This window comes from Schistocerca gregaria, chromosome 5 (assembly GCF_023897955.1).
Source record: "Schistocerca gregaria isolate iqSchGreg1 chromosome 5, iqSchGreg1.2, whole genome shotgun sequence".
Classification (NCBI taxonomy): Eukaryota; Metazoa; Arthropoda; class Insecta; order Orthoptera; family Acrididae; genus Schistocerca; species Schistocerca gregaria.
Window position 1 is genome coordinate 145,701,282 of NC_064924.1, and position 27,792 is coordinate 145,729,073.

The following is a 27,792-nucleotide window of genomic DNA, read 5'->3' on the forward strand; positions in this document are numbered from 1 at the left end:
ACATCTTCAACAGATGTTGGATCAACTACTTTCCTCCCTCTGCCACATCGCACTTCAAAAGAACCTTTCCTTTTGGATTTTCCAATAATTTTCTCCAGACCCTTACCAGACATTGGACCAGTGGCTTTTTTCATACTCTTGAATATTTGGAGCGTTTGCATGGCTACTGGCACACAGTCACCATTCTTGTAAAAGAGCTTTACCAGCAGCAAATGATCCTTCATAGGAACAGTCATGTTGGTTGTCTCAGAGGCAAAATGAAGAACAGCTGTGTTGTTGGTGTGCATATTCTGATGCTTACAGCACCATTAATGATCAAATTCTTGTCAGGGTTTTTTCCCCATGCATCAGTAATGTGCTGTTCAAATTAGAATCTCATTCTGAGCAGTGCTTCTCTTCCTACAGCATTTTGAAAATTGAACTTTCGTTTGTAGATGAATTAAATAAGACTAAAGGAGAATTCATTCACTGAGACAATAAGTCCCTTGCAGACAGAGTACACCAAGTTTGACAGTACTTGAAATCTCATTCATAGGAAGCAATTGTAATATGTCACTCTGGTGAACTTTACCTTCACTTCTCACAACTACTGCACCAATTGGGAAGTCTGTAATAATTGTACACCATTACCAATAGAAGGCAATTGTTGATAACCTTTTTAGGAGTGTGCAGTATCATTGAGAGATCAGCATTCCTTTCAGTGTGAAGAAATCCTCTTATTATTGTTTAATAGAAACTGTATTTGTCACACTATTCTGTCAACATCTTTGAGGATCATCCTTTTAAAACATTTTTCCACCTGAATGATGATGTTTGGATTTCATTATGATGTTCATTGCACATTCTTTGTGTTCATTTAATTAGTAAGAAACTACTTGCATCAGAATTAATTTTTTTAATGTATGATGAGCAAACTAAGGTCCTAAAGAAATTTTCAGTGTATGCTCAAATCATAAAAATTAAATTAATGTTAGCATATGTATTTGTAAATGTTTTCATAAAAGTCTTGTTCTGGAAAAATGGTATAATTATTAAATTTTCGATTAAATGCTGCTTCATTTTTAAGTAATGCTCATACTTTACGGTATTAATTGTGCCATTTTATTGCCTGAGAGACAAAAAGATCCACTATATTTAAAGCTGTGAATGATGAATTGAAAAATTTATTTTGTCAGTTATTTGGGCTTTTTGCAATTTGGATGAGTCAAACAATGTTACTATTTTCTTAATTGCATTATAATCAGCATGTTGAAAATCTACTGTCCTTGAAATAAGTTACTGGACTTGTGAAATCATTTCATGGACCATGTTTTGGGCAGTTTCAGAGGTAATGTCAAGACTTTCCAATTGTATGTACATGTGTAATGCTTGTAGAAAGAATTTTGACATTTTCAGTATCTGTATATATGTTAATTACAGCAAGTCATTATGTACAAGTTTATGACAAGTCACTCCTGTAACCTTCCTGTGCGAAGAAAGGAACAAAAGATACATCAATGGAGACAGTGTGACTTCAGTATTTGAAAGCTCTGCTTGCACAGTTTCTCATATATCTCCTGTAGTTATTTTTTTCCAGTTTGACTAATTATCATTTTAATTTTTCTTGTTTGCAGCATCGGCTTGTGCATTTATTCCTGAATTGCCATTCCATTTTCTTCACTCTGTCCCCGGTGTGCCTATTCTATTTTCTTGTATGCTTTTCTTTCATAATTGTTTGTTTCTTATGGTGGCCATTTGGCATTACACAGTGAAGGGATCTCATTCCCCCTTCCTCAGGTTTTTATGTATTTTCTTCATATGACAATTGCAGAGAGGAACTCAATTTTCTTAAATTAAACAAAGAATTCTTTGTGAAGTGCCAAAAGTAATATGAAAACTTTCCAATTTTGCATTTATGTGTTGTGTTTGTAGAAAAAGCTTTTACATTTTCAACATATGTGTTTATGTTAGTTATTGCAAAGGATGGTGTAAAAGTTTCTGATAAACGACTCGAGCAATCTTTCCAAGTGAAGAAGAAACATAGTTAAATTCTGAGATTGCCACTTCAGTATCTGAAACATCTACTTCTTTATTCCTATTTTGACTTATCTTTCTGCTCTTCCCTGTGCTGCTTCAGTAGTTCAAATACCGTTTAGTTAATTTATATCTAAGAGAGGAAAACTGGTTGAGTAAAGCATTGCTCAGATATTTCAGATAAATTAAATGGCATAACACCAAACATTTGAGTTACTGTCAAGTGCATTATTTTAACCTGTTATACTGGTTTTACAACAGTTGTCAGATTAATGCATAACTATACCAAATGCAAAAAAATGCTATGATGAAATTTGATGGAAGTTACCTGTGCATAAATTTTATACACTTGGCTGAACAATGTTCTAATTGCTCCATATTTATTTGACATTCATAATCCCCAAGCTTTGTGTATGGATCACTGTTTTTCATCAAACATTTCCAGCTGCACATTTTTTAAGCTCACTACATTTACTTCTTAACTTGAAACATCTCATCTTCAATTGATGAAACATTTACAATGTGTTGTGGTTGGCAGGAGAGCCAACACCGTTTAATAAAGGAGGCCGAAATGCACGCGTTTTAGCTCACGCAGGCTGGTGTGAGGTCTGGAACATGACAAGGGAATTAGAATTGAGAAAAACGGATGTAGCTGGTGGAATACTTCACTTTAATCCATTAATGACGAACGTCGCTCTTGACGGTACATGATTTACAATATCAATAGAAACTGATCATGATGCCTTGCTAAGTCGTAGCAAATAACGTAGCTGAAGGCTATACTAACTACCGTCTCGGCAAATGAGAGCGTATTTAGTCAGTGAACCATCGGTAGCAAAGTCGGCTGTACAACTGGGGCGAGTGCTAGGAAGTCTCTCTAGACCTGCTGTGTGGCGGCGCTCGGTCTGCAATCACTGATAGTGGCGACACGCGGGTCCGACGTATACTACCGGACCGCGGCCGATTTAAAGGCTGCCACCTAGCAAGTGTGGTGTCTGGCGGTGACAGCACACAATGACTCTTGTTTCCTCAAGTATCTCAATATTTGGTATGAAACTCTGAATCATTGATGTATTGCATTCACCTTATTGTTCATATTGATTTCTTTGCAGCTATTTTGCTGTTTTAAATCTTCAAATTTTGTTTTGCAATTTTGACTTAAACATAATGTTGTGGAATTCTTGTTTTTAGATGTGTGAATAACAGACTATTTTTTGCTAACTTTCAGGTTGTCTTTTCCATCAGGACATTCTTCATTTTCAGCATATACAATGATATATTTAGTAGTAAGTACCAGATACATATGTTTTAAATAACAAGGGAATGCAAATATAGAGCATGCGCCTGGTGATGGAGTGTTCCCGTAGTGTTCAAATGGAAGACGGAATTTAAAATTCAGTCCACTGTGAAACAAACTGCTTGTTTTGCTGTTTTCCTTTCTAAATATGCCAGTGATACCCCTTTTGGTGTTGAGGACATTCTGCTCTGTCCATTCCACATGAAATCTCAAAACAGAGAGCATTGTAATGCATCATTGTTGTTTCTTATTCTCTGTATTTTCATCATTGTGCCATCGGGGTTTTCAGTTTTTGTGTGCTTTAATTAGTAGATTATCCACTGTGAAAGTATAATCTCTGTCAAAGTTACACATAACATTAGTATAAGTTAAATGTAAGGTGTGACAACAAGCATAACTTTATAGAGAGGAAAATCTTCAATTCTAGATTAATTTTTGTAAAACCTTTGTTTTTTCCCCCCCTCTTCTGCAAGCTTTTAATATTGATTGGATATCTAGCATTAAAGTATAATTTGCCATAGTACTTGTTTTCTTTCTGGGGATTAGCCTTGCATACATACCTTAAACTAAGAGCAGGGAATAATACTTTCACTCTTAGTGCACCAATTATCGGCTGATCTGTTATTTCATTGCTTATGGCTTATTGTGTGGGAAAAACTTAAATACATCTGAACACACACAGCATACTCATCACTGCAGTATAATATCACTTTCCTGTCATAGTAACTGATTTTTGTTTTACTTTATTCTTGATATTACGTTGGTGGCAGTTCCGAATGCTTTGTGCAGTGGGAAAAGCATGTGCACAGAAATTATATAGTACATTTAAATACTCGAAAAAGAACTGTATATGTTGTCAGCAGGTGAAAGTAAATGAAAGCTGATGTGACTAATTTCCATTGCTTTGACCATTATTACTACATCTACTGCTGCATGGATACTCTACAAATCACATTTAAGTGCCTGGCAGAGGGTTCATCGAACTAAATTCACAATTCTCTATTATTCCAATCTTGTATAGTGTGCAGAAAGAATGAAAACCTATATCTTTCCATACGAACTCTGATTTTCCTTATTTTATTGTTGTGAATGTTCCTCCCTATGTAGGTCGGTGTCAACAAAATATTTTCGCATTCGGAGGAGAAAGTTGGTGATTGGAATTTTGTGAGAAGATTCTGTCGCAACGAAAAACGCCTGTCTTTTAACGAATTCCAGCCCAAATCCTGTATCATTTCTGTGACACTCTCTCCCCTATTTCGCGATAATACAAAACATGCTGCCTTCTTTGAACTTTTTCGATGTGCTCCGTCAGTCCTATCTGGTAAGGATCCCACACTGCACAGCAGTATTCTAAAAGAGGACGGACAAGCGTAGTGTAGGCAATCTCCTTAGTAGGTCTGTTACATTTTCTAAGTGTCCTGCCAATAAAATACAGTCTTTGGTTAGCCTTCCCCACAACATTTTCTATGTGTTCCTCCCAATTTAAGTTGTTTGTAATTGTAATACCTAGGTATTTAGTTGAATTTATGGCTTTTAAATTAGACTGATTTATCGTGTAACCAAAGTTTAACAAGTTCCTTTAAGCACTCATGTGGATGACCTCACACCTTTCGTTATTCAGGGTCAACTGCCACTTTTCGCACCATTCAGATGTTTTTTTCTAAATAGTTTTGCAGCTGCTTTTGATCTTCTGATAACTTTATTAGTCGATAAACGACAGCGTCATCAGCAAACAACTGAAGACAGCTGCTCAGATTGTCTCCCAAATCATTTATATAGATAAGGAACAGCAAAGGGCCTATAACACTACCTTGGGGAATGCCAGAAATCACTTCTGTTTTATTTGATGATTTTCTGTCGGTTACTACGAATTGTGACTCCTCTGACAGGAAATCATGAATCCAGTCACATAACTGAGACAATATGCCATAAGCACGCAATTTCATTACAAGCTGCCTGTGTGGTACAGTGCCAAAAGCCTTCTGGAAATCAAGAAATATGGAATCAATCTGAAATACCTTGTCTGTAGCACTCAACACTACAGGTGAATAAAGAGCTAGTTGCGTTTCAGAAGAATGATGTTTTCTGAATCTTTGTAGACTGTGTGTCAATAGAGCATTTTCTTCAAGGTAGTTCATAATGTTCAAACACAATATCTGTTCCAAAATCCTGCTGCATATCGATGTTAATGATATGGGCCTGTAATTTAGTGGATTACTCCTACTACCTTTCCTGAATATTGGTGCGACCTGTACAACTTTCCAGTCCTTGCGTATGGATCTTTCATTGAGCAAACGGTTGTATATGATTGTTAAGTATGGAGCTATTGCATGAGCATACTCTGAGAGGAACCTAATTGGTACACAGTCTGGACCAGAAGACTGGCTTTTATTAAGTGATTTAAGTTGCTTTAATATTCCAAAGATATTTACTTCTTTATTACTCATGTTGGCAGCTGTTCTTGATTCGAATTCTGGAATATTTACTTTGTCTTCTTTTGTGACGGCATTTTGGAAGGCTGTGCTTAGTAACTCTGCTTTGGCAATACTGTCTTTGATAGTGTGTCCATTGCTATCGCAGAGAGAAGGCATTGATTGTGTCTTTCCGCTAACATATTTTATGTACGACCAGAATCTTTTTTGGATTTTCTGCCAGGTTTCGAAACAAAGTTTCATCTTAGGAACTATTATAAGCATCTTGCATTGAACTCCACGCTAAGGTTTCCAATATGGGGATTTTGCGTCTGTTTAAATTTGGCTTGTTTGTTTCGTTGTTTCTGCAACAGTGTTCTAACCCATTTTGTGTACCAAGGAGGGTCAGCTCCGTCATTGGTTAATTTATGTGGTATACATCTCTCAGTTGCTGCTGATACTACATCTTCAAATTCAAGCCACATCTGGTCTACGCATATATTGTTAACTTGGAATGAGTGGAGATTGTCTCTCAGGAAGGCTTCAAGTTAATTTTTATCTGCTTTTTTGAAAAGGTGTATTTTCGTTTATGTTTGGCGAATTTGGGGATTACCATATTCAATCTTGCTATGACAACCCTGTGTTCACTAGTCCCTATATCTGTTTTGATGATCATTAGGAACTCAGGATTATTTGTTGCTAAGAGATCAAGTGTGTTTTCACAACCGTTTACTACTCACGTGGGCTCATGAACTACCTGTTTGAAATAATTTTCAGAGAATCCATTTAGCACAATTTCAGATGATGTTTTATGTGTACCTCCGAAATTAAACATGTATTTTCGCCAATATATTGAGGGTAAATTAAAGACACCAACAACTATAATCATATGAATCGAGTACGTGTTTGAAATCAAACTCAAATTTTCTTTGTACCTTTCAGCAGTTGTGTTACATGAGTTGGCAGGTTGCTAAAAGAAACCAATTATTATTTTATTCTGGTTGCCAACAATGACCTCTGCCCACAGTAACTCACAGAAATTACCTACTTCAGTTTCGTGACAAGATAAACTACTTCTAACAGCTACAAACACACCACCGCCAACTGTGTTAAGCCTATCCTTTCGAAACACCATTAGGTTCTTCACAAAAATTTCAACTGGCATTATCTCTGGCTTTAGCCAGCATTCAGTGCCTATAACAATTTGAGCATCAGTGCTTTCTATTAGCACTTGGAGCTCTGGTACTTTACCAACACAGTTACAACAATTTACGACTGTTATACCCACGGTTCCCTTATCTACATTCTTCCTGTATACGGCTTACACTGTTTGTGACTGAAGCCCTTTTTGTGTGTCTTGAGACCCTCTAACCTAAAAAAACTCCCAGTTCACACAGACTGCATAGACACCTCCTGCGTATAGTGGACTCCTGACCTATTTGGCAGAACCTGAAGCCCAACCATCCTTTGAGCAAGTTGAGGAATCTGCAGCTTACATAGTCGCTGAACTGTCTGAGCTACTGATTCAGACCCTCCACTTGGCTCTGTACCAGAGGTCCGCAATCGGTCTTGTCAACTATGATGTAAATGGTCAGCTCTGCTTTCATCTCGCAATCAAGTCTGGCAGTCTTTATCACTTCTGTCAGCTGCTCGAAACCAGAGAGAATCTCTTCTGATCCAAGGTGACACACATCATTGGTACCAACGTGAGCCACCACCTGCAGTTGGCTGCACCCTGTGCTCCTTATGTCATCTGGGAGGACCTGTTCCACATCTGGAATGCCTCCACCTGATATGCACATGGAGTGCACATTGGTTTTCTTCCCCTTCTTGGCAGCATGTCCCTAAGGGACCCCATAACACAACTAATGTTGGAGCTCCCATCTATCAATAATCCCACCCTCTGTGATTGTCCAGATCTTGCAGGCCGAGAGGTTTCCTCTGAAACAGGACAGGCGATGGCATATGGCTCAGCAACAACTCAGCAACCTGTTTGTCAGACTAACTGGGGAGGCCTTACATGCAGCCATCTGGGAAGTCTTTCACAACCTGCTACGCCCCGAGGCAACCTCCCTCTCAACCACAGGTGAGGGGTCAGCCTCAGTGCGAGCAGTAACTGGGCTAGCCATCGGTGAGAACCGATCAGAGGATTCAGACGTGCTGGACGTCCATTGGATCCCCACAGCCAGCGTGTAACAGTGGTACCCATCCACTGTAGCCTCAAGCTGTATAACTGAAGCCATGCTAGCCTGGAGCTGAGAACGAAGTGTCATCAACTTGGCTAACATCCTCACACAACAATTGCAGTCCCTGTCATACTAAAGACCGTGGAAAACTAAACTATCCAGCTAAATGGACTATCAGCACATGCTGCGGAACACTACTGTAGATACTGAAAAAAATGTAGAAACTATGTCTAATAAATTATATTAATATCCAGAGATTCAAAAACCTAACTATGAAAGCACTCAGGTGAAACTAAATAATTCTCCCTGATTAGAAACTTGTAACAAAATCGGTTTTCTTTCCAATGCAAACAAAAACATAAGAAATGTGACCATTAGATATTAAATTAGTACACAGAAACTCAAGAAACTAAACTATTAAAGCACACAGGTGATATTATAAAATTCTCTCCTGGCTAGGAACTCATGAAATATCACAAAATTGGTTACTTCCCAGTTGCTGTGTGTGTTTCGGCCGGCTGCTGCTGTCTCACTTCTCCTCCAAAGTCCAGTTATAACAGGCAATGTTAGGCCTGTGATGATTATATGTGAATAATGTTAAGGTATGAAGAAATGGCAATGATAGCTTGGTTTAGCAGCCATTTGTAGCATCCATTTACAACAACTAAAGACACCTGTCTAATTTTGAATGTGCAATTGGAATTGTCTTACAATCGGACCATATTTGCTATATTAATCCACAGTATGAACAAATATTGTGAATGGTCATTGAGATTGTGTACAGAGAAACATTAGACAAGCAAAGCAGAGGTTAATAGAAATTCACATGTGTGTGAAAAGAGGTATTCATGAAGCATACAACTACTACCAGCATCATATCTTAGCGAAAACTGTGGCAGAGAACCTGAGAAAATTTTGTTCCTATGTAAAATCGCTAAGTGGGTCTAAGGCTTCCATCCAGTCACTTGTTGAACAGTCTGATTGGCAGTTGATGATAGCAAAACAAAAGCTGAAGATTTAAATTTCACATTCAAGAAATTGTTCACGCAGGAGAATTGTACAAACTATCATTTGATCACTGAACAAACTTCCGTATGAACGACAGTAATAAGTGTCCCTGGCGTAGAGAAGCAACTGAAAGAGTTGAAAATAAATAGTCACCAGGTCTGGATAGAATCCCAATACAGTTTTTTGAAGAGTATTCTACAGTATTGGCCCCTTACCTAGCTTGCATTTACTGCGTATCTCTTGCCCAATGCAAAGTCCCAAGCGACTGGAAAACAGTGTAGGTGAACCCTGTATATAATAATGGCAAATAAATGACAAAATTACAGACTAATATCCCTAACACTGGTTTGCTGCAGTATCCTCGAACATATTCTCATTTCAAATATAATAAGTTTTCTAGAGACCAAGAAGCTTATGTTGATGAATCAGCTTGGTTTTAGAAAGTGTGCCCATGTGAAACTTGGCTTACCCTTTTCTCACATGATATACTGCAAACTATCGATGAAGGACAAAAGGCAGATTCCATATTTCTAGACTTCAGAAAGCATTTCACATGGTGCCCCATTGCAGGCTGTTAAAGAAGGTACGAGCATATGGAATAGGTTCACGGATATGTGGATATGTGAGTGGCCGAGGGAAGTGTGATAGGACTATTATTATTCTCTGTATACATAAATGATAAGACAGACTTAGTAGGAAGCAATCTGCGGTTGTTTGCTGATGGATGATGTGGTATATGGTAAGGTGTCGAAGTTGAGTGACTGTAGGAAGATACAAGTTGACCTAGACAGAATTTGTAGTTGGTGTGATGGATGACAGCTAACTCTAAATGTAGAAAGATGTAAGTTAATGCAGATGGGTAGGAAAAACAAGCCCTTAATGTTCAGATACAACATTAGTAGTGTCCTGCTTGACACATTCACGTCATTTAAATACGTGGGCTATTCACAAAGTACATTACGTTTTGGAATTAAAAATAAATAAAGTATTGGAAAAGTTTTTTATTATATACAGATGAAAGCCACACTTAAATACTACTTTTCTACATAGTTGCCATTTAAATTAAGGCACTTATCGTAGCGATGGACGAGCTTGGAAATTCCTTCGTCGTAAAATTCGGCTGCCTGCACCTTCAACCACGTGGTTACCTCTTCTTGAAGCTGTGCGTCGTCATCAAAACGGTGCATAGCCAAGCACTTATTCATTGCTGGCAATAAGTGGAAGTCACTCGGTGCCAGGTCGGGACTGTACAGCAGATGAGGAAACAACTCCCACTTAAAAGATTCGAGAACAACACGAGTGGCATTTGCCGTGTGGGCCCGGGCGTTGTCGTGAATCAGCAAGATCTTTGGGCCATCTTTCCCCTACGCTTGTTTTGTATTGCTCTTCTGAGGTTGTGCAGAGTTTGGCAATACCTTTGAGAGTTTATTGTAGTGCCTCTTTCCAGGAAATCCACAAAAATCACACCTTTTCTGTCCCAAAGACATTTGCCATCACCTTCCTTGCCGACATTGTCTGCATGCATTTCTTGGGTTTTGGGGGGAATTTGCGTGCCCCCACTGCATTGACCGCAATTTTGTCTCGCAGTTCACATGCTTAACCCATGTTTCATCACCAGTAACAATGCGATCGAGTAATGAGTCGCCATCTTTCTCATAAGCATCCAAAAACGTTAACGCTGCAGCCATTCACTGATTTTTGTGAATTTCTGTCAAGATTTTTGGTATCCATCTGGCACAAAACTTGTGGTAATCAAGCTTTTTGGTAATGATTTCGTGCAACAAACCTCGTGAAATGTGTGGAAAACTCATAGTGAGTTCCGTTATTGTGAAATTATGGTTTTCACAGACCGCGGCATCGACTTTTTCAACAAGTTCGGCAGTCACTGTGCTGGGTTCCACTTCACTCTTCGTCGTGAACGTTAGTTTGACCATTTTTAAATTTTATGACCCATTGACGCACTCCACCTTCAGTGATTATGTTGTCCCCATACACTTCACAAAGCTGCCGATAGATTTCTATTGGTGTACAGTTTTTTGCAGTCAGAAACCTTAACACAGCATGCACTTCACACTTCGCAGCATTTTCAATTAACCCTGACATTTCAAACTGTCACAGTAACTCAACGGAGTACAGCACAAACCTCTCAGTAGCACGGCAGGATGCTGACTGAGCGGCGGAATGCCATGACACTGAGATGGCCGCACTAGCCCTGCCCCTAATGGACACAAACGAAAACGTAATGTACTTTGTGGCTAGCCCTTGTATCTGGGTGTAACACTACAAAGTGATATGAAATGAATTGAGCATATGACAATTTTAGTAGGGAAGGTGAATGGTTGACTTTGGTCTATTGGGGGAGTCCTACCAAAGTGTGGTTCATCTGTAAAGGAGACCGCATATAGGATGCAAGTGAAACCTGTTCTTGAATACTGCTTGAGTGTCTGGGACCCATGACAGGTGGGGTTAAAGGAAGACATTGAACCAATTCAGAGGTGGGCTGCTAAATTTGTTACTTGGTAGGTTTGAACAACAACCAAGTGTTACAGAGATGCTCTACTTCCTCCAGCATACATTGCATGTAAGGACCACGAAGATAAGCTACAAGAAATTAGGGCTAAGATGGAGGCTTATAGACAGTCGTTTTTCCCTCACTCTATTTTCAAGTGGAACAGGAAAGGAAATGACGAGTAGTGGTACAGGTACTCTCTACCATGCAGTGTATGTTGGGTTGTGGAGTATCTGTGTATATGTAGATGTAGAGAGGCAGGTAATGGTTTGAAAATGAACACAAGTGTTCGAAACTAGTCACCAATGAAAAGAATTATATGCAGCTGCGATAGAAGCCATACTAAATTATCAACAGATGAAGTGCTACTTGTGGACAAAATTGTTGGGAGCAAATGAGAGTGTTGCAAAAATATTTAATTGACCAGTAGTGCTAAAATGTGAATTGTTTTGAAGAAGCATGTAAAATTCAAGGACCTCATTGGTAGAGTCCTAGCAGTAGAAACATAGTTATAGTAGTGAACTACTGCAGTATTTTATTTCCCCAGTAAGAATTTCAAATTTGTGTACAACAAGCATATTGATTATTGTGGTGCAACATTAGATGATTTAAAAAGTTTGGCACAGTGTATTTTTTGCTGGTAACAAATGCATTAAAACTGAAAAGTACCGAAACATTTGATTGCATACTCACCTGTCTTCTAGTGTCATGTTACATGGAATACTAAACTTTTTCACCCCAGGGAGCTTAGCCAGTTTCACTTAGATCCAGGTTTCGTGAACGCGGGATACTTTGAATGGGGGCTGGCCAGTGCCACTAGCCTTCGTCTAGTACCTCTAACCTCTGTTTATAAGCTGGGACAAAATGTGTTACAGAGAGTATGTGGACTGTCTCTTTGCCACCAAGTTCAGGGAGAACATCACCTTAGTTTATTAATGGTGACATACTGAGTGGATGCTAGGCAAAATAACCAGCAACGTGAAATCTCCAGCACACATGCCACATTCTAGTTATGTCAGATGTATGTGAATTCTCCTCTTGAGCAGAAAACCACTTCACTAGCTGTTCATAGGTGTATTCTGATGTGGCAATCAAACCAAATTTACAATTAGTAAAAAGTCACAAACAGCTTGTTAGAAGTTCTTTTATTTTAGAAAACATAATTCCAATCCCAAAGAAAGCAGGTGCTGACAGATATGAAAACTACCGAACTATCAGTTTAATAAGTCACAGCTGCAAAATACTAACGCGAATTCTTTACAGACGAATGGAAAAACTGGTAGATGCGGACCTCGGGGAGGATCAGTTTGGATTCCGTCGAAATGTTGGAACACGTGAGGCAATACTGACCTTACGACTTATCTTAGAAGAAAGATTAAGAAAAGGCAAACCTACGTTTCTAGCATTTGTAGACTTAGAGAAAGCTTTTGACAATGTTGACTGGAATACTCTTTTTCAAATTCTAAAGGTGGCAGGTGTAAAATACAGGGAGCGAAAGGCTATTTATAATTTGTACAGAAACCAGATGGCAGTAATAAGAGTCGAGGGGCATGAAAGGGAAGCAGTGGTTGGGAAAGGAGTGAGACAGGGTTGTAGCCTCTCCCCGATGTTATTCAATCTGTATATTGAGCAAGCAGTAAAGGAAACAAAAGAAAAATTTGGAGCAGTTATTAAAATTCATGGAGACGAAGTAAAAACTTTGAGGTTCGCCGATGACATTGTAATTCTGTCAGAGACGGCAAAGGACTTGGAAGAGCAGTTGAACGGAATGGACAGTGTCTTGAAAGGAGGATATAAGATGAACATTAACAAAAGCAAAACGAGGATAATGGAATGTAGTCAAATTAAATCGGGTGATGCTGAGGGAATTAGATTAGGAAATGATACACTTAAAGTAGTAAAGGAGTTTTGCTATTTAGGAAGTAAAATAACTGATGATGGCCGAAGTAGAGAGGATATAAAATGTAGACTGGCAATGGCAAGGAAAGCGTTTCTGAAGAAGAGAAATTTGTTAACATCGAATATAGATTTACGTATCAGGAAGTCGTTTCTGAAAGTATTTGTTTGGAGTGTAGCCATGTATGGAAGTGAAACATGGACGATAACTAGTTTGGACAAGAAGAGAATAGAAGCTTTCGAAATGTGGTGCTACAGAAGAATACTGAAGATAAGGTGGATAGATCACGTAACTAATGAGGAGGTATTGAATAGGATTGGGGAGAAGAGGAGTTTGTGGCACAACTTGACTAGAAGAAGGGATCAGTTGGTAGGACATGTTTTGAGGCATCAAGGGATCACAAATTTAGCATTGGAGGGCAGCGTGGAGGGTAAAAATCGTAGAGGGAGACCGAGAGATGAGTACACTAAGCAGATTCAGAAGGATGTAGGTTGCAGTAGGTACTGGGAGATGAAGCAGCTTGCACAGGATAGAGTAGCATGGAGAGCTGCATCAAACCAGTCTCAGGACTGATGACAACAACAACAACAAGGTGGATAGATCATGTAACTAATGAGGAGGTATTGAATAGGATTGGGGAGAAGAGAAGTTTGTGGCACAACTTGACTAGAAGAAGGGATCAGTTGGTAGGACATGTTTTGAGGCATCAAGGGATCACAAATTTAGCATTGGAGGGCAGTGTGGAGGGTAAAAATCGTAGAGGGAGACCGAGAGATGAGTACACTAAGCAGATTCAGAAGGATGTAGGTTGCAGTAGGTACTGGGAGATGAAGAAGCTAGCACAGGATAGAGTAGCATGGAGAGCTGCATCAAACCAGTATCAGGACTGAAGACAACAACAACAAGAAAATTTTGAGGAGAATTTGCTCTTTATCATCTAAAGCCACTTCAGTGAATTGCTGCTATGTGATAAACAACTCATTCATTAAGAAATGAGTATCTCATGATAGAGGCCCTGAGTTTACAATTTTAAAACCATGGACTTTCGGGCTTATCCATCTTAAGGTAATTGAAGCATATTATAAAGGTGAATCCAATGCCACATATTAAATGTTGTTAGATGTCTTATGATAGTGGTATGCAAGTGAAAGGTGATAGTCCATAAACGCAGCAAAGTTGCTCATTGTGGAGTTACTCTGTGAGTTCAGAGAAAAATGGTAAAGACATTGAAAGTAATGTGTGGAAATCCCATGCAACATACAAAAAAGCTTGTAAGGCAGTACGATCTTCCTTGTCCAAGCCATCATTAGCTTTTGATCTTAGAAAATTTGCTTAGTGAGTTCAAAAGTAGTAGCTTTTATGGTAGTTTGATAAGTTCCTTTATAGCCTGTTTAAGTGCCAGTAGATTATAGTAAACTATTTTTAATGCTAGTTAATTGTTGGTATATTTTAAAAAGATATTCTCTGATGGTTAGTTTTCTTTTTATTGTATGTCTCGACTTATTCCACATAGCTAAAAGTTCCTCATTATGGTCCAGTCTGTGGAATGTAGTTCAGTTTTGAATAAATGATGCTCCTGAACAGATCCAGGCAAGTAGTGTTAGCAGATTTATGTACACTGTACAACTACTAATTTACACATACAATAAAACTGTCATCATCTAGACATCCAGCACACTTCTTGGATTCAGTACGACATAGCTTTTAATTTTGTTCAAGAGTCAAAAGAATCTCAACTGTTGCCTCTTCAGCAGAAAATGGACCTCTATAACCCTGGGAAAGACGTGTGGAATGAAAAGAAAAAGCTTCAAGAAACATGGCTAATGATGTCAGACTGTGCAGCACTGATGTCAGATTATGATCCTTGAGCAGTATTTACAAAGTTTGTGTCTATCTGTGGAACCAAGAAGACACATGCAAGAATGGAATAAAACAGAAATAAATGTTCTTATGTACTTCCTGCATATTTCAAACTCTCTCTGTAAGCTGACCATCATTCTCGGTGCAGAGTTGGATTTACTGCCCTGTGTGTCTGCTTACCCAGTGCAGCATTTTGGAAGTGAAGCATTTTGGAAATGCTCATTCTCAAGGTTGTCTTTCACTCAGATATAAACATTTAGAGACAGGAAGCGAAGATGCACTGCACTTTTTCGTCTTTCATCGTAACCTTATAGCGAGCTGATAATGTTAGAAAAGCTGCAAGTAACTGTTTGCACGAATCATGCGATTTATTCAAGAAAGAGGCCCCAAAGGGGGCCAATCTTCGGAAACTGGAAAAAAAGGCCTTTTCAACTGGGTCTCTGACAGATGCACCATGTAGTGAAAGACCAAGAACTATGACAACAGTAAAGAAGTCACTGAATGCTTAAATGCATCACTGCTTCACTCACCATCAAAAGCAACAAGGAAGTGGTCAGCAGAAAAGAACATTCTCAGAACCTGCACGCGTTGTTGGATGAAGAAAGAAGATTACCATTCATTTTTATTAGGCTGCATCAATGAACTAAGTGATACGCGAGATGGTGCAATAAGGCAAAAGGCAATCAGGTGCACTTCAGGACTTGTTGAGCAAGTCATTGATTACATTCTGGCACAAACAACTAAGTGCATACATACTAGGCTTCCAGGTGTGCTAGTCTCCCACTGGTCATAGAACTGCTGTGAAGTTTGGGATGTGGGAGAGAGAGAGAGAGAGAGAGAGAGAGAGAGAGAGAGAGAGAGAGAGAGAGAGAGAGGTGGCAGAAGTAAAGCTGTTAGGGTAAATAGTGAGTCATGCTTAGATAACTCAAGGCTTGCCTGTGAAAGGCAAAGCCTTGGTCTGCCAAACAGTTTTAAGATGCCAGAAAGTTTTGTATCAGGTATATTTTTAAATTTTGTGCCATCAACAAATTAAAATAGTAACTGTCAACCAGTTGTAACCAAAGTATTGTGAACAGTTATTTTACGTCTTTGGAAACACAATGTGTATGAATGCAACGTACCAGCAGTAAATTTTTACTGTCGACAGGGGACGTTGCATAACTTTCTCCGCCATGAAATGAAATGGTAAAATATCGAGGGGGATTATGTGTGTTGCCCTGGTTTCTGTGCACACATCAGTCTGTCTGCCATTACATCTCATTGCAGATGTACAATTTAATTCTCAAAAATTTCACTTCATCAGTGGCTTACTGTATGTAAAATTTTATTGTATTTATTTAAGCTTGCAGAGTATATTTTATCTTCTGTATTTATGATTTGTTGAAGTTATGGATTGTGCTTATTTTATCAGTTACAGTGGTCGTTTTTTCCTGTTGTCAATGTGCAATTTATTCTGAACATGATCTGTGTAATGTTAAAATCTAGTTTCTGGCAATATGATTCTCTATTTTTTCACCATAAATGATATCAGTTAACCAAACACTAAATTTGTACTTTGTAAAATACTTAGTACCAAATAATTTCATTTTCTCCAACTCTCAACTCTCTCCTTTCTTCTGCTAAACAAACAAAAAAAAAGTATTAGTATCACCTCTTGTTCCTCTTTGTGCATGTATCCATTGTGACTTTATAAATAAAAAAAGTGTTTCTGTTTATCAATTTGGTTGTAGTGTGTACTGTGGGCTTTTCCCCTTCAAAATGGTTTGTGTATTCCAGACAGACTGACTCATCATATTTCACAACTGTAATTCCATATTATTGGAAATATTAAGAGTAATTTATTGACGTTAAGGAGAGTCGTAAGCAATGAGTATGTATCACTTTGTTGTTGTTGTTGTTGTTGTTGTTGTTGTTGTTGCATAATTTTTGATGTAGAGAAAAATATGCTGGTTTGCATTGAAGTATTCTGCTTTTGGAGCATTCACTCAATGGACATACTAATTGGTTTTCTGTAGTTAAGTTTTTTCTTTTGCTCATTTTCTCTGAATTCATTAGTGATTACAGTGCATATTTCACCTACAATGTATAGTTAATGTTCTGGAATATTAATCTGCTGTCTCTTGGGTATTATATCACTATATTTAACAATATAATGAAAAGGATAGTTGCTACTCACCATATAGTGGAGATGCTGAGTTGCAGAAAAGCACAAGAAAAAGACTTTCAGAACCTTAGCTTTCGGCCAACAAGACCTTTGTCAAAAACAGACAACATACACATACAGACACACACTCGAGTGAATGGAACTCTCACATACATGACCACACATGACCACAGTTTCTGGCAGCTGGAGTCTGGCCTTGTTGGCTGAAATCTAATGTTCCAATAGTCTTTCTGTTGTGGCTTTCTGCGACTCAGCATCTCCATTATATGGTGAGTAGCAACTATCCTTATACTGTTACATTCCATCCTGGGATTTCCATTGTTTGATATCACTATATCTCATGCTTTTTTTGTTCCAGTTGTACCTGCAAGCCCGGATGACATGGAAAGGCTCCAAACTTTTGAAACACTTCTGTCAGTACATTTGTTTATTAATAGCCGTGGGCACAGCCTTGTCTCGCGTTTCTGACTATAAACATCACTGGAGTGATGTACTTGCTGGGTTTCTTCAGGGAGCTGTTTTTGCAGTGTCTGTGGTATGTTTCTCAACACTATGTAATGATACATCTGTGTGGAATTCACAAATATTACTTTTTTTAAAGGAAAAGTCAGTCAAGATAACTAGTAACTCACGAGTCATCCTCTTGGACAGTTTCTAGCCTCTGGCTGGGTCTGTATGGATCATAGGCCTCTCCATCATCTTCTGTCTTGCCACCATCTCTCCACCTTCACCTTATTCCAGTCTTCTCCTTTCTTCTAGCCACATACTTCTACTCCTTTCAGCCATCTGTCTCTTGGTCTTCCTCTTGGTCTCTTTCCTTCCAGTTTCCTCTTGTGTATCCTACTGGGTAATCTCTTCTTCTCCATTCTCTTAACGTGTCCATACCATCTCCTCCTGTAATGGTCCCACCTTCATTAACTCTCTGATCCTCTCATTTCTTAACCTGTCTATCTTTATCACTCCAGTACTATTTTTCAAGAACTTCATCTCACTACCTTGTACTTTGCTTTTCCCTCTTCCTTTCATACCCCAGTTTTCTGAGGCATGTGTCAGGATTGGAACATAGTATGACTGATATATAATCTTTTTACTGATTTGGGGTACATCCTTGCTCCACACGAGACTTCTGATACAAGACTTCTGATACACTTCCGAAATGCTTCTGCTTTTCTCACTTCCCTGCCTCAAGCCATTCTTCTGTTCAATCCAAGCTGATCTCTCTCCTCCCACTTTCACACAGCTCACACTTCCATGGTACATTTCCCTTATTCCCCAAATAATCTGTTTTGCTACTCCTCTGTTCTCCAGGGTTTTCCACACTTTGCTTCTATGTATGCTGTCATACGCTTTTTCAATGTCCAGGAAGGTCATTAGTAGATCTATTCCATATTCATAATGCTGTCTTACAGCAAAAATTAGATCCACCATAGACCTTCCTGTTCTGAAGCTATGTTGCTCTTCTCTCACTCTTCCTTCGAATTTTGCCCAAATTCGTGCTTCCAAAATTTTTTCAAAAATCTTTGCACAATGACTCACCAGTGTTATATCCTGATAGTTCTTGCACTCTTTTCTATTTCCCTTCTTAAAGATCAGGACAATTACTCTCTACTTCCAGTCTTCTGGGATCATCTTCTGTCTTCACACAATTTTCATTACTCGATATAGTCATTGTATCCCCACCTCTCCTGCTTCTCTCACCATCTCTACACTTAGCTCATCCGGAACTGGTGACTTCCCTCCCTTCATCTTGCCCAATGTCTCTTCCACTTCTCCCCATGTAAGGTCTTTTTCTATTTGCTGTTCCTCCACTTTTTTTCTCCTCGGCTTGTTCCTCCTCATCCAGGTCTCCAACAGACTCAGGAGTTCTTTAAAATACTCTTTCCACATTTTCTTGAGTTCCTCCTTATTTTCTACATGTTGTCCACTTGTGTTCAACATTCAAGTGTAATCTGTTGTACCGTTCTTCCTCTTACTTTTAATCACCCCATATAACACCTTTTTTGAATCGTCACTATACTCCTCCATCATTCTGGTCCACTGTTCCATCCACTTTCTTCTTTCCTCGACCACCACTCTTTTTGGTTCTTTCTTTCTTGCCTGATACTTTTCTCTTGTCTCTACTGTTCTCTTCTGGAACCGTACCATAAAGGCTCTATTCTTCTTCTGTACTATACCCTTTGTTTTATCATCCCACCAGGGTGCTTCTTTCCATCTCTTTTTGTTGCTTGTCCTCCCACATATTGTTTCCGCCGCACTTATTAATGTTCCCTTGAATCTACACCATTCCTCTTCTACTGCTTTTGGTTCATCGATTGGGATGCTTTCCTTTACTACTCTTAGATACTGCAGCCTGCTTTCTTTCTCCTTCAACTTCTGTACCCTTATATGCCTTTCTTGGTTTTCTGTCCCTTTGTTATCCTTAGTCCGTCCATCTCAGGTTCATTACCAGCAAACGGTGGTCACTATCCAAGGCCTCTGCTGGTATTACCTAATGTCAATTATGTTCCTATTTATCTCACTATTGCACAGGAAGTAGTCAACTATCAACTTTATCATTAAGTCTTGACTGTACCAGGTAATCCTGTAGCTCTCTCTTTTCCCAAACCAAGAGTTCCCAACCATCAAGCCATTCCTTTGACAGAACTCCAATAGTCTTTCACTTTCCTCATTTTGGTGGCCCCAACCCTATGGTCCAAGCACACTTTTGCAGCCTTATCTTTCTCTTCCAACATGTGTGATTAAATCCCCCATTACTACCATATTCAGTCCGGAAGCGCGCGACTGCTACGGTCGCAGGTTCGAATCCTGCCACGGGCATGGATGTGTGTGATGTCCTTAGGTTAGTTAGGTTTAAGTAGTTCTAAGTTCTAGGGGACTGATGACCATAGAAGTTAAGTCCCATAGTGCTCGGAGCCATTTGAACCATTTGAACTACCATATTCTTCCTTCCCATCTGCTTCTGGATTTCCTCTTCAAACTCTTGCTTCTCCTCAGAAGGGCAACCCACTTGCGGCGCATTCACTTGTATTACCTCTATGGTCATCCCCGTGAGTGATATTTTGGTCTCCATCATCCTAACACTTATTCTCTTCACTTCCTCTTTTAATTCATGTCTTACTACAATTCTGACTCCATTTCTCCTTCCCTCTTCATTTCCTCTCCAGTACAGTCAGTGCCGTTCCTTAGCTCTCTCCTTCCTTCTCCTTTCCATCTCATTTCAGCTAACCCCAATAGGTCCAACTTCCTTCTTTCCATCATGTCTACCATCTCCTCCACCTTTCCAGCCAATGTTTGTATATTTAATGTTCCAAATCTTTGTCCTTGTTTATAGCCAGTTCGTCGACGATTAAATCTGTCCGTTCCGAGGCCCATTCTATTTTTGAAAGCAGAAATCATAATCCACTACTGGCTTGCTGGGCCTATCGTAGCTTCACCAGAGCCCCGTTAGCCATCACTTTTCAGGGTTCCTGTAGGACCTTCACAGCCACCGTAGTGGTCCGGTGCACACACAGTCCCCACTGTACCTCACTCCTACAGGCAATCCCCTACTTCAGGCTGGTGCCCATCTCCAACTTGGACGAGTGGTTGGACTTGTGGGAGTAACTATGAGATGGAATTGCTATCCAGTACTTACCTTCTGTAGGGAATACATTTAGCGTTGTCAATAGTCACACATAAAAGTAAAAATGATGACATTATCTTAGCTTTCAAAACTATTAGTTCCTCTCTCTGGGGGAGGAGAGGAGTAGAGTGGGGAATGTTAAAAAGGAAAGGCCCCAGTGTAAAAGGGTCCCCTTGATGAAATTGCATACCAAAAACTGCATCTCTGAAAAAGGGAAATTGTTATTATAAATTTAAATACTTGGAAGTCTTTGGTGAAGTATTTGTCAGGAGTGTAGCCTTATACAGAAATGAAACATGGATGATACACTCTTCAGACAAGGTAAGAATAGAAGCCTTTGAAATGTGGTGTTACAAAAGAATGTATGGATCAAATATCTGACAGGAAGGTACAAACTGGGGAAAAAAGAAATTTATGGCACAACCTGACTAAGAGAAGGGATCTGTTGATAGTATTCATCCTGAGGCATCAAGGAATCATCGATTTAGGTAATGAACAGAAATGCGGGTAGTTGAGGGGAGATAAAATTATGAAATAAGGCCAAGGCTTGAGTATAGTAAGTAGGTTCAAATGGATGCAGACTGTACTGTATTTAAATTTTTTTGGTCCTAAAGTCTTCCAAAGAAGCTTATACATACGACATTGGCATTGCACACATCAGTTTATAAGCAGAGGTGAAAGAGTTTTTTGTGCATACATATTTAAATATTTTTATAACATAGTTCGTACTGTTAAAATTTCTTTTCTGGAATAAAAGCAGTGATGCTCTAAATATGACTTTTAAGATTTTCCAATTTTTTTGACTTTTATGTTTGTGGGAAGTTTGTTATATAGTTTAATTCCCATGTGAAAAGTACTGATTTGGCATAGGACATGTTGATTTGAGTCATTTGCAAGTTTTTCTTCTGGTTGGTAAACTGATCATAATTATCAAATTTTTTTTTCCACTCAATTGTCCTTAGCTATTACATTAAACGATGGAAAATCCAGGATAGTTGCTATTCACCATATAGCGAAGATGCTGAGTTGCAGATAGGCACAATAAAAAGACTGTCAGAAAGTGAGCTTTCAGCCAACATGGCCTTCATCGGAAAGAAACAACATACACCCACACTAACGCAAATGCAACTCATACACGCATGATCACATCTCCGGCTGCTGAGGTCTGCTGCCTGGCCTCAACAAACAGAGACTGGCATTTTTGTTACTGTATATGTGTATATTGTCTATTTCCAATGAAGGCTTTGTTGGCCAAAAGCTCACTTTCTGACAGTCTTTTTCTTGTGCCTCTCTGCGACTCTGCAGCTCCGTTATATAGTCACTAGCAACTATCACTTTCATATTATTGTTACCTGCCACATTTATTTTCAAGGATATGATGGTTTCCACAATAAATAATGACAATATTTGAAAATGATAAATTGCCCCCCAGAAAGAATCCTTGTAACCATTGATGCCGCTTCCTTATACGCAAATATTCCGCACGTCCAGGGCCTTGCTGCGATGGAGCATTTCCTTTCATGCCGATCACCTGCCACCCTACCTAAAACCTCTTTCCTCATTACCTTAGCCAACTTCATCCTGACTCACAACTTCTTCACTTTTGAAGGCCAGACATACCAACAATTAAAGGGAACAGCCATGGGTACCAGGATGGCCCCCTCGTATGCCAACCTATTTATGGGTCGCTTAGAAGAAGCCTTCTTGGTTACCCAGGCCTGCCAGCCCGAAGTTTGGTACAGATTTACTGATGACATCTTCATGATCTGGACTCACAGTGAAGGAGAACTCCAGAATTTCCTCTCAAACCTCAACTCCTTTGGTTCCATCAGATTCACCTGGTCCTACTCCAAATCCCATGACACTTTCCTTGACGTTGACCTCCATCTGTCCAATGGCCAGCTTCACACGTCCGTCCACATCAAACCCACCAACAAGCAACAGTACCTCCATTATGACAGCTGCCACCCATTCCACATCAAACGGTCCCTTCCCTACAGCCTAGGTCTTCGTGGCAAACGAATCTGCTCCAGTCCGGAATCCCTGAACCATTACACCAACAACCTGAAAACAGCTTTCGCATCGCGCAGCTACCCTTCCGACCTGGTACAGAAGCAAACTACCAGAGCCACTTCCTCATCCCCTCAAACCCAGAACCTCCCACAGAAGAACCCCAAAAGTGCCTCACATGTGACAAGATACTTTCCGGGATTGGATGAGACTCTGAATGCGGCTCTCCATCAGGGATATGACTTCCTCAAATCCTGCCCTGAAATGAGATCCATCCTTCATGAAATCCTCCCCACTCTACCAAGAGTGCCTTTCCACCGTCCACCTAGCCTTCGTAACTTCTTGGTTCATCCCTATGAAATCCCCAAACCAACTTCCCTACCCTCTGACTCCTACCCTTGTAACTGCCCCTGGTGTAAAACCTGTCCCATGCACCCTCCCACCACCACCTACTCCAGTGCTGTAACCCGGAAGGTGTACACGTGTGAAAGCACCCATGTGATATACCAACTGACCTGCCTACACTGTGAAGCTTTCTATGTGGGAATGACCAGCAACAAACAGTCCATTCGCATGAATGGACACAGGCAGACAGTGTTTGTTGGTAATGAGGATCACCCTGTGGCCAAACGTGCCTTGGTGCACGGCCAGCACATCTTGGCACAGTGTTACACCGTCCGGGTTATATGGATACTTCCCACTAACACCAACCTGTCAGAACTCTGGAGATGGGAACTTGCCCTTCAGTATATCCTCTCTTCTCGTTACCCGCCAGACCTCAACCTCCGCTAATTTCAAGTTGCCACCGCTCATACCTCACCTGTCATTCAACAACATCTCTGCCTCTGTACTTCCGCCTCAACTGACATCTCTGCCTAAACTCTTTGCCTTTACTAATGTCTGCTTGTGTCTGTGTATGTGCGGATGGATATGTGTGTGTGCGAGTGTATACCTGTCCTTTTTTCACCCTAAGGTAAGTCTTTCCGCTTCCGGGATTGGAATGACTCCTTACCCTCTCCCTTAAAACCCACATTCTTCCGTCTTTCCCTCTCCTTCCCTCTTTCCTGATGCAGCAACCGTTGGTTGCGAAAGCTTGAATTTTGTGTGTATGTTTGTGTTTGTTTGTGTGTCTATAGACATGCCAGTGCTTTCGTTTGGTAAGTCTTTGTTTTTAGATATATTTTTCCCACATGGAATGTTTCCCTCTATTATATTCATATCATTAATTTACACCTATAATACATGTATTACTAAAATACTTCCAAGTCTTTGTTAATTCATAGTTGGTTTGTGAAATAGCCTCATTTACACAGAACTGGGGTATGAAGTCATGTCTCTTTGGAATGTTAACAAAAAGTACCTTGCACTGATGAAGTGCCATAAATTTCTTCTTAAACATTTAAATAACATCATAAATTTCATTGCAGACTACGTTGCTAACGTCACCTATTATAATCAAATAACGGTCTTTTACATTTTGAGGATTGTAGCCTACTGCAACTTCTTGAATTTTAGCGCCAGGTTTTACGATACTACATACCTCAGCATCTAGTTCATGGATTTTTTTTTTCCAACTTCAGATGCCCACTTTCTCTGTTACTTTCTCTACTTAGACGTTTGACTGTACACTGAAACTTCAAATGCATTTGCTTAACTTTGAGAATTCACTTTTACCCCTCTCGTACACTTGTTGTTGTGGTCTTCAGTCCTGAAGCTGGTTTGATGCAGCTCTCCATGCTACCCTGTGCAAGCTTCTTCATCTCCCAGTACCTACTGCAACCTACATCCTTCTGAATCTGCTTAGTGTAGTCATCTCTTGGTCTCCCTCTACGATTTTTACCCTCCACACTGCCCTCCAATACTAAATTGGTGATCCCTTGATGCCTCAGAACATGTTCTACCAACCGATCCCTTCTTCTTGTCAAGTTGTGCCACAAACTTCTCTTCTCCCCAATCCGATTCAATACTTCCTCATTAGTTATGTGATCTACCCATCTAATCTTCAGCATCATCAGTTATTTTGCTCCCCAAATAGCAAAACTCCTTTACTAATTTAAGTGTCTCATTTCGTAATCTAATTTCCTCAGCATCACCCGACTTCATTCGACTACATTCCATTATCCTCGTTTTGCTTTTGTTGATGTTCATCTTATATACTACTCTCAAGACACTGTCCATTCCATTCAAGTGCTCTTCCAAGTCCTTTGCTGTCTCTGACAGAATTACGATGTCATCGGCGAACCTCAAAGTTTTTATTTCTTCTCCATGGACTTTAATACCTACTCCGAATTTTTCTTTTGTTTCCTTTACTGCTTGCTCAATATACAGATTGAATAACATCGGGGAGAGGCTACAACCCTGCCTCACTCCTTTCCCAACTATTGCTTCCCTTTCATGCCCCTCGACTCTTATAACTGCCATCTGGTTTCTGTACAAATTGTAAATAGCCTTTCGCCCCCTGTATTTTACCCCTGCCACCTTCAGAATTTGAAAGAGAGTATTCCAGTCAACATTGTCAAAAGCTTTCTCTAAGTCTACAAATGCTAGACACGTAGGTTTGCCTTTTCTTAATCTTTCTTCTAAAATAAGTCGTAAGGTCAGTATTGCCTCACGTGTTACAACATTTCTACAGAATCCAAACTGATCCTCCCCGAGGTCCGCATCTACCAGTTTTTCCATTCGTCTGTAAAGATTTCGCATTAATATTATTAAACTGATAGTTCGGTAATTTTCACATATGTCAGCACCTGCTTTCTTTGGGATTGGAATTATTATATTCTTCTTGAAGTCTGAGGGTATTTCGCCTGTCTCATACATCTTGCTCACCAGATGGTAGAGTTTTGTCAGGACTGGCTCTCCCAAGGCCGTCAGTAGTTCTAATGGAATGTTGTCTACTCCGGGGGCCTTGTTTCGACTCAGGTCTTTCAGTGCTCTGTCAAACTCTTCACGCAGTATCTTATCTCCCATTTCGTCTTCATCTACATCCTCTTCCATTTCCATAATATTGTCCTCGAGCACATTGCCCTTGTATAAACCTTCTATATACTCCTTCCACCTTTCTGCTTTCCCTTCTCTGCTTAGAACTGGGTTTCCATCTGAGCTCTTGATGTTCATACAATTGGTTCTCTTATCTCCAAAGGTCTCTTTAATTTTCCTGTAGGCAGTATCTATCTTACCCCTAGTGAGATAAGCCTCTACATACTTACATTTGTCATCTAGCCATCCCTGCTTAGCCATTTTGCACTTTGTATCAATCTCATTTTTGAGACCTTTGTATGCCTTTTTGCCTGCTTCATTTACCGCATTTTTATATTTTCTCCTTACATCAATTAAATTCAATATTTCTTCTGTTGCCCAAGAATTTCTACTAGCCCTCGTCTTTTTACCAACTTGATCCTCTGCTGCCTTCACTACTTCATCCCTCAAAGCTACCCATTCTTCTTCTATTGTATTTCTTTCCCCCATTCCAGTCAATTGCTCCCTTATGCTCTCCTTGAAACTCCGTACAACCTCTGGTTCTTTTAGTTTATCCAGGTCCCATCTGCTTAAATTCCCACTTTTTTGCAGTTTCTTCAGTTTTAATCTACAGGTCATAACCAACAGATTGTGGTCAGAGTCCACATCTGCCCCTGGAAATGTCTTACAATTTAAAACCTGATTCCTAAATCTCTGTCGTACCATTATATAATCTATCTGAAACCTGTCAGTATCTCCAGGCTTCTTCCATGTATACAGCACTCTTTTATGATTCTTGAACCAAGTGTTACCTGTGATTAAGTTGTGCTCTGTGCAAAATTCTACCAGGCGGCTTCCTCTTTCATTTCTTTGCCCCAGTCCATATTCACCTACTACGTTTCCTTCTCTCCCTTTTCCTACTACCGCATTCCAGTCACCCATGACTATTAAATTTTCGTCACCCTTCACTATCTGAATAATTTCTTTTATTTGGTCATACATTTCTTCAATTTCTTCGTCATCTGCAGAGCTAGTTGGCATATAAACTTGTACTACTGTAGTAGGTGTGGGCTTCGTATCTATCTTGGCCACAATAATGCGTTCACTATGTTGTTTGTAGTAGCTTACCCGCATTCCTATTTTGCTATTCATTATTAAACCTACTCCTGCATTACACCTATTTGATTTTGTGTTTATAACCCTGTAGTCACCTAACCAGAAGTCTTGTTCCTCCTGCCACCGAACTTCACTAATTCCCACTATATCTAACTTTAACCTATCCATTTCCCTTTTTAAATTTTCTAACCTAACTGCCCGATTAAGGGATCTGACATTCCACGCTCCGACCCGTAGAACGCCAGTTTTCTTTCTCCTGATAATGACATCCTCTTGAGTAGTCCCCGCCCGGAGATCTGAATGGGGGACTATTTTACCTCCGGAATATTTTACCCAAGAGGATGCCATCATCATTTAATCATACAGTAAAGCTGCATGCCCTCGGGAAAAATTACGGCTGTAGTTTCCCCTTGCTTTCAGCCGTTCGCAGTACCAGCACAGCAAATCTGTTTTGGTTATTGTTACAAGGCCAGATCAGTCAATCATCCAGACTGTTGCCCCTGCAACTACTGAAAAGGCTGCTGCCCCTCTTCAGGAACCACACGTTTGTCTCGCCTCTCAACAGATACCCCTCCGTTGTGGTTGCACCTACGGTACGGCTATCTGTATCGCTGAAGCACGCAAGCCTCCCCACCAACGGCAAGGGCCATGGCTCATGGGGGGGGGGGGGGGGCTCATACACTACCTTTACAATATTTTAACAGTAAATTCTTGCACACCTACACTCACCACCATCTTTTCAAC

General features: G+C 39.9%; 1 protein-coding gene across 3 annotated transcripts in view; it reads left to right on the top strand.

The window, feature by feature from the left end:
* Positions 1 to 27,792, top strand: part of LOC126273080 (putative phosphatidate phosphatase) — a 97,113-nt gene that overhangs the window by 60,452 nt on the left and 8,869 nt on the right. For all 3 annotated transcript variants that reach the window (XM_049976491.1, XM_049976493.1, XM_049976492.1), the window contains exons 4-5: positions 3,242 to 3,299; positions 17,704 to 17,880. In XM_049976491.1, the coding sequence (XP_049832448.1) occupies positions 3,242 to 3,299; positions 17,704 to 17,880 (235 nt within the window). The remainder of the gene's footprint in view (positions 1 to 3,241; positions 3,300 to 17,703; positions 17,881 to 27,792) is intronic.